General features: G+C 38.6%; 1 protein-coding gene across 1 annotated transcript in view; it reads left to right on the top strand.

Annotated features, from left to right (window-relative positions):
• The window catches only part of LOC111664415 (collagen alpha-1(XII) chain-like), a 23,343-nt gene that overhangs the window by 3,183 nt on the left and 12,094 nt on the right, over positions 1 to 8,066 (top strand). The window contains exons 3-6 of the mRNA XM_087177324.1: positions 2,374 to 2,406; positions 5,818 to 5,967; positions 6,831 to 6,950; positions 7,865 to 8,029. Of these exons, the coding sequence (XP_087033450.1) occupies positions 2,374 to 2,406; positions 5,818 to 5,967; positions 6,831 to 6,950; positions 7,865 to 8,029 (468 nt within the window). The remainder of the gene's footprint in view (positions 1 to 2,373; positions 2,407 to 5,817; positions 5,968 to 6,830; positions 6,951 to 7,864; positions 8,030 to 8,066) is intronic.

Raw genomic sequence — 8,066 nt, forward strand, 5'->3', positions numbered from 1 at the left:
TGTACTATGAATTCATATATATATATATATATATATATATATATATACTGTATATCTGTACACATATACTTAATATAGTGGATCTTATTATGGATTAACTGGATAATAATTTGTTGATCAATCAATTTATATTTTTTTTGAGTGATGTGGCATTATTATATAATTTAATCAGGGGTTTCTGTGTGTGTGTGTGTGTGTGTGTGTGTGCATGTGTGTGCGTGCATGTGTGTGCGTGCATGTGTGTGTGTAGATAGAAAAGGATAAATACATAAAATAATTAGATAAATGAGAAATATGTACACATATATATATATATAATGTAATACTCATTTGTGTTACACTATTTCAACATATTATCATTATTGAATCTCCTCCCTCCACATCTTCATCCCTTTTTTCCACTTGTATGTTTATACGTTTGCATGTGTATATATGTGTGTGCATGTATATGTGGTATGTATTATGAATTCATATGGATTTCAGATGGGCTGTAGATGTATTCAGAGTATTGGTTCTCGGGCAAAAAAATATTCACATATTTAAATCACACAGTGAATTCATGTTTGTAGGACGTTGGTGAGGGGCAGCCAGGTGGAGCAGGTTCTGTTGTGGTGTTGTGGACAGATGTTGATACATTTTCTATAGAGATGTGATCTATAAGTAAGTTCATCCAGTGAGCAACATGCATGCTGTTCTATGATTTCCAGTTCATGAGGATAGTTTCCTTGGCAATCGTTAGGGCTACGAGGAGAAATCGGCTGTTTGATTTATTCAGGTTCATGGTAGGTTGATGGCTGTGATGTTATATTTGTTTTGAATGGATGATGTAGCTTGCAAATATTCTAGAAAATGTTAACTCCCAATGCTGTACTCCTGGACCAGATCTGGGAATGAAACCAGAGTGTTATTGCAAAAGATGTGTTTAAGGTGTGTGATGCCTTTTTCGGCCCATGGTCTTTTGTTACCCATAAAGTCAGGATTATTCCAGATAGCAGTGAAGTTGGACGGCGTGAGAGTGGTTTTAGTGATTGTGTGAAATTTCCACCCGGCTGTCAGAGTCGCTGCTATTGTTAATGTTTTGAAACAAGGAAGACTTCTGATTGATTGGCTGCAAAGTGGTAAATCTGAAATCCGAATGTCCTTACAAATTGCTTGTTCTACAGCTAACCATGTGTGATCTGATCGTCTGGCCTTGATCCATTTGATTATGTATTGCAGTTGCTTTGCCAGGGAGTAATGGTAAAGGTGGGTGTGTCTAGTCCTCCTTGTGTTTTTTTTTTCGCAGAGTAGTAGTAGAATACTTTAATTCTTTGTGTCTTGTCCTTCCACTAGAACTTGAAATGATTGAGTCCAGAGATTTGAACCAGGTGATAGTGGGTTGAGAGGGGATCATTGTAAATAAATAAAACTTTAATTTGGGGAGTACTGTTATTTTGAAGGTGGCTATTCTGCCCATAGTGGAGAGTGGGAGGTTTATCAAACAGTGGAGGTCATCATTAATTGATTTAAGTAACGGGGTGAAATTGCCTACTTACGAGACGTGATCTGTGCATAGAGGGATACGTGGTGTGTTGGCTGCCACATCCCTCCTGTCACTGTGCTGATTGTTGTTTTTTTCTTAATTTCTTTTAATTTGATGAGCCAGGTATTTACAAGATTTATTGCTGTGGTGGAAGTTTTCTTGATGAAGTCTATGTATTAGGAATATTTATATTTTCATGTATTTGAAATTCTTGATTTATTCTGAGTGTCATCTGTCGGGTTAGTTGCATTGATATTTTGGAGTTGTTTAATTATTTGTTACAGTTCAGTTTCTTTCTCTTTTTCTTTCATTTATTTGTAAATGAAGAATGAAATTGTTATACCTCTTAAAGCTGCTTATAGTTTGTTTTATTAAATGTAGGAAAACAGTGAGAAGTGCAGCGAGAAGGACCCAGAGCTCTGAGTGACGTCTTCAAATGCCTTCTAGTTCAAACCTTCAAATGATTCACTTCACTGTCATTCAAGACAGAGACAAGCATCAAATCATTTGGGAAGCTAAAAGCAGGAAAAGCTTTGACTTTGATGTATATATTGTACACAGTGCTGCACTCAGCAACTCTCTTCAGCCACATCTCTCAGTGCTGACAGTGGCATTTGTCTACTACCTCCAAGAGAGGGCGCCCTTGAGCCAATAATCCATACAGATACGTGACTATAAAATGATGGCAAATAAAGCCAGTGGAATCAAACACTATACAAGGTCATTGTTTCTGATAGAAATGATGTTCCGATGTGAAAATATGACCAAGTGTTCATTATCTGTAGTAGAGGTCACAGCTCTGCTCCAATCAAACTGCTGCTTCATATGGATGTTTCTGATTTTCTCCTCAGGACTCCGGGCTGAGGGAAACCACCAGTCACCAGGTAAACAGAGAAGATTAAGACACATGAAGGTGGTGGTGGGCGAGTCAACAAAGTGTCTGACTTTGACTCCACAGACGATTGTTCACATCCTGGTTCCTACTAACAGCCAGTGTTGGTTTCTTTTAACTCTAACGACAAAGCTGAGGATTTGATGTTATTAGACGTGGGGTTGTGTGAGGTCATGTACAGTCAGTGTGTTACCTGCAGTAGATTCAGTTAGGAGAGGCAGAGTGATGAGCTGCTGTGGGCGGGGCCAGCAGGGAAAACCTGTTTTAGACACTTTTAAAAATGTCCAGAAATAAACTAATAGCCCTTTACCTTTGAACAACCAGTGAACTGATGTATTACTACACACACCCTTGTGCGTAGTAATATGGTAGTTCAATGGTTGAAACATGTAGTTCCAAAGTAAAGAGCTGTTTGACGTCAGAGGAAGTGGTGAAAATATTCAAAATAAAGTGGACACTTCAACTGGTATCAGTTTTTTTTTCTGTGGGCATTTTTAAAAGTGTCTACAACATGTTTTGCACAGCAGCTCATCACTCCGCTCCTCTAAACTGAATCTACTGCAGGTAACACACTGACTGTACATGACCTCACACAACCCCACGACTAATAACAACAACTATACCTTTAAAACATAACTAAACCTCCCATACACAAATGTCATATATGAACATATATTGAATGACCATATATAAAAATAAAAACATATATGTCAAAATTATGTATAAAACCTTTTAGAAATTGTAACAATTTCATATCTTGACGTGTATGTCTAGTCCATACAAATGTTTATGTTTATATTGTAGCCTGTCAGTAGGCCTATATGTGTCACGGTGCGGGTAAGGCTGGACCCAAATGCAGCCAACACAGGGGAATGAAGTGCAAAGATGTTTTAATAACAAAAAGGTGCCAACTTACAAACAAGGAACGAACTGAACAGCAGCTGAAGCACGGGGAAACACAGGGGACTACTACAGCAGGTTAAACAGAGGACAATTACAGAAGACAACAACAGGCGACATGACAAACCAGACAGGAACAGACGAACCGACACTACGGACACAAGGGAGGCGAGGGGGATTGAACACAGGAGAAACACATTAGGGCGGGGCAGACAATCACCACACAGAGAAACAGGACCAAGACAGGAAGTAAAAACATTGACACACAAGGAAACCAACTACAAAATAAAACAGGAAGTGACAAAATCCAAATAAACTCAAACAGAAAGTGTCTGCCATGGCAAACCATGACAATATGTTTATATTATATACAGTAGAGTCTAAAGGTCTGACATCACTTTCCCAGAATAGGAAGATAGACATATTTAAAATTTATGAGAAATGAATCATGAAAACATATGTAAGCATATATACATTTTATATTTTTCTTATTCAATAAACTTGTTAATACAAATCAAATATAATTCATTACCATATATGGTCTCAACATGTACAATATAAAAATTCATCATAGATATTTTTAATATATGTACATATACAAATTGTAATGTGTATATTTCATATATGTTATAAACTGATATCTTCATATCCAGAGGATGCAGACATGTGATTATTATATTTCTGTATGGGATCAACCCTACAGGTGGCAGAATATGTGTACATATGTTAAATAGATTATGGGACATGATATGCAATATCCCAGTGACTACTGGGAACCTGATTCAAAACCTCAGGAGGATGAGTCCACTTTGATTTTATAGAAGATTTTTTTGAACATAGTAAATATTAGACATTCTGATCCACACTCAGACCAGTTAGTGGCAGTAATACAAGAAGGAGAAGAGCACTGGAACAAAAAGCAGCACGATGCCTGGGCTGTGTTCAAAAAGTCTTTTTATTTCTGAAGGGTCAAACTGACTGACATGAGCTCAAGTATCTGAGCAGCCTCATGATCAGAGCTGAGGAAATGAGCTTCACTGCTTCATATCTTATTTCCTTTACCAAAGGAAAGGAGATAATGCCGTCCCACAATTCATTGCTGCAGCAACATTTAAAGTGACGCACCATTGAAGTTTGACCACAGCAGAGACACATAAATGTAGAAACAACAGAGGAACTGTTTTATGTTTGTGACACGATCCAGAACTGATGGAAATCCTTGTCTGAGCAACTGAAGCCCAGATCCATAAATAAATATAAGCTTATAATAAATAAAAGCTTTATTCCCTTTAAATCAGTTAGGAGTCATGAAGAACAAGCAAAATGAATTTAATGTTAATAATCTCATCATCATCAGAACTAAATACCATAGTCTATACAGAAATGTTGTTTCATTAAATCCACTCCCATTGTGTAAAGGACTTAAACTTGATTTCTCTATTTAACAAATGTAAAGAAATGTCAGGAAACTATAAACTTCTGTCTGAATATGATTTATTCTCAGTTCCTTATTTCTATTTAATTATTATTTTAATGGCTCAACTTTCTCTATTTGTACTTTCTTTCATGTTTTCTTATTTCCACATTTCAATCCTGTTTGTTTTTCTGGTTAAAAGGAGTGTTTATCGTCCATTTGCTTTAAATGAAGTTAGTTTTAAAAAAATGAAAATCTTCGTGCCAGTGCGGTCGGATTCTTTTCCTAAGTCCTTATGAATTCTCCTTCACGTCATGATGTTTTCCACCGAGGTGGAGGAGAAGTGGTTAGAAAGGAGATTATTTTGACTTTTTGACTGCAGCCCTGATCTGTTAATATGTACATCCATGCTGTAGACATTGAGCACATCCCACCTCCCTTATTCCCAACTTCCTATTCCTCAACACAAACACTTGTGGTAACGTTGGAGGCAGTGCACCACCTTTCCACAGATATCTATCAATTAATACCTTTCATGCCACTGCCAAATCACACCTTTTATGAACCTGCCTCTTCACTAGTTTATCTGTGCTAGTATAACATGACTGGTTATGACATTTGAATCATAACCAGGATTATTAAATATTGAATTTGTTTAGCGTCTGAGCAGTGAAGAGCATTTACACACTGAGCTTTGACTGATCTGAGCACAGTACAAATACAGAACACAGGTTTAATAAATGTGCAGATGTTTGAAAATATTCAGACATACTGAAACGCTGAGCAGTCAGTGGTAGGTGTGCGGACTAACTAGTATTTTATAAACTCCAGACAAAGTTGCCAGAGAAGAAATCAGCTGATGCTGCTGTGATGACATCATCAGAAGCAGGAAGGACGTCTTGTGTCCTCATTTCCTCTCTCCTCACATCTTTTCCTGCCTCTCTCCTCCTGTCTCTAGTGCCATGAATGAAGATGTGAGGAAAAGACAAATGAGGAAATCTTATGAAAATTTGGGAATTGAGTACTGTATTGAGATCTGTGCTTCATCTTTTGCCTATCGTATCCCATAATCCTCTGTTTTCCTTCCAGGTGCTCAGTGTGAATCCACAGCCAAGACTGACATCGTGCTGTTGGTGGACGACTCTGGAAGCATCAGGAATGACGACTTTGCATCCATGCTTGTCTTTCTTGCTGACGTGGTCAGGCGCTTTGACATCGGCCCAGACAAATTCCAGATTGGTAATATTTTTACTGTCTCAGTACTATTACTGCTACTGCTTCTTTATACTCAAATCTTTACACCACAATGTGAAAGTACAAGTACAGGTCCTGTTTTCTTACTTTATATAGTAACACTCACTGGCCTTTGTGCTGCAGCTACAGAAATGGTTTATTACTGTGCTCCAAATGTCGGTTATCTGTTTTCTTAATTACTGATAATCGGTATCGGCCGATCACTATTAGAAACCCTCTAGTGCAGATCCTTTAATTACTGCATGTTCTTTCTTTTAAATGTGTTTAATACACATCACACATTGTTGTCTTTGGTATTAGGCACTGGTATTCTAAGCACAGGAAAACACTGGTCAGCAAACTGGGACGAGGAAAACAACTACTTGCACTTGAACTTAGTGAGGAAGGAATTTGTCGAGATCATAGTAGAGTGAACAATCTGGTGACCAGAGGAGGAGAAGCTGGAGTTCTTCAACTGGGAGCTTAATGAGATGATTGACCGCAGGTGTGGAGTGAAGCCACGCCCACAACACAGAGACACTCGGGGGAGGAGGAGACACAGGGGAGAACAGGGAAACGCACAGAAACACAGGGGACAAATGTAATGTCGTGGGGCTGTGACTACAGGTCTGCTTCCTGTCCAAACAGCATTCAGTTTTTGTGCTCCACATATCTGAACTGCTGGAAATCTGCAGCTCTGCTCCAACCCTCACTTCTTTTAAATGTTATTTTGCTCAAATTAAATATGATGCAGTATATGTGTGTTTTTATATTGTCTTTCTAAATGCCTTGATTTTCTTTGTATTGTCTTGTTGTTGAAGGGTGCCAGACAATACACATGCTCTGCCTGACCTGTGTGTTTTCTGTAGGTGTGACTCTGTACAGTGACAGTCCAAAGACCATGTGGAACCTGAACACCTATCAAAACAAAGAATCCCTGCTGAGCGCCATAGCCAACCTGAAACAAACTGGAGGAGGCACCATGATAGGTGATTTACCATCATGTTGTCCAGTCCACACCACACTGTGGAACCAGCAAAGGTTTTGACCTCAATCTGTTTGTCATCATAAAACACTGAGAGCAGCAACAGCAGGTGATAAATGACAGTGTTGATATTGTTATAGTAATTACAGTCAGTGTAACAGTATAATCACAATGTTGAATAACACTTTAGATCACAGCTTTTAAATGACAGTGTCAATATTTTATTCATACAGGGCACCAATCAAATACTCACTGGATACATACATGTACAGATACAAGCAGAAACTACAGCCAATAAGGAGAAACTCATTTGTATTTAAGGAGACAGAAATAAATGACACTGATCAGCACATATGAAGTCATTACAGGAACATACAGGGACCAACAGGCTGAGCCAAGATGTACTTGAATAACAACAAGGTGATGACAAGGAGTCAGTCTACGTCTGTGGTGTTTTCACTCGTCAGATGGATCCTACATCAGATCCCAGCAATATATCACTGGTCCCCACAATTTCAGTATCATTTTAGAAACATGATTTAAAGTCATCATTTATATGAAGGTGCACCCGTCCTCCTACAGTTAGTGTTACGCCCATGAAGTTGCGTGCTCCAGGGGTGACATTTAAAAAATGAGTGCCTGTGAGGACAAATAACAAAGGCACTGTGGGTGAGCTGGTCTTCAGTTGCTTTATTTAAAACACATTAACTGACAGCTACCAGCGGAGGAGGGCAAACTTCAACTCTCACTTGCTTCCATTAGAAACACTCAGCTAACACCGACAGTTACACATTTAACATATGAGCAAAATCATTGAAAGCACATAACAATACACGAAACAGAACCCTCTTATTCCCACTTTACAACACAAGTGTCTTTTGATAAAGTCTTTGATGTCTCTTTATTACTGTCATACAGGAAGGGCTCTGGACCGCATCAACCAGATGAGCTTTAAACCCCATGTGGGAATGCGTGCGGACTCCCGTAAAATTGCTGTTCTGATCACCGACGGGAAATCTCAGGATGCCGTAAACCTCCCCTCACAGAACCTGAAAGACAGGGGCATTGAGATCTACACTATCGGTGAGTGACAGTTTGAATAGTAAGAAAGCAGCAGAGT

Source organism: Seriola lalandi, unplaced genomic scaffold, assembly GCF_002814215.2.
Source record: "Seriola lalandi dorsalis isolate HSWRI2012SDOR001 ecotype SW California unplaced genomic scaffold, Sedor1 jcf7180002054588, whole genome shotgun sequence".
Taxonomy (NCBI): Eukaryota; Metazoa; Chordata; class Actinopteri; order Carangiformes; family Carangidae; genus Seriola; species Seriola lalandi.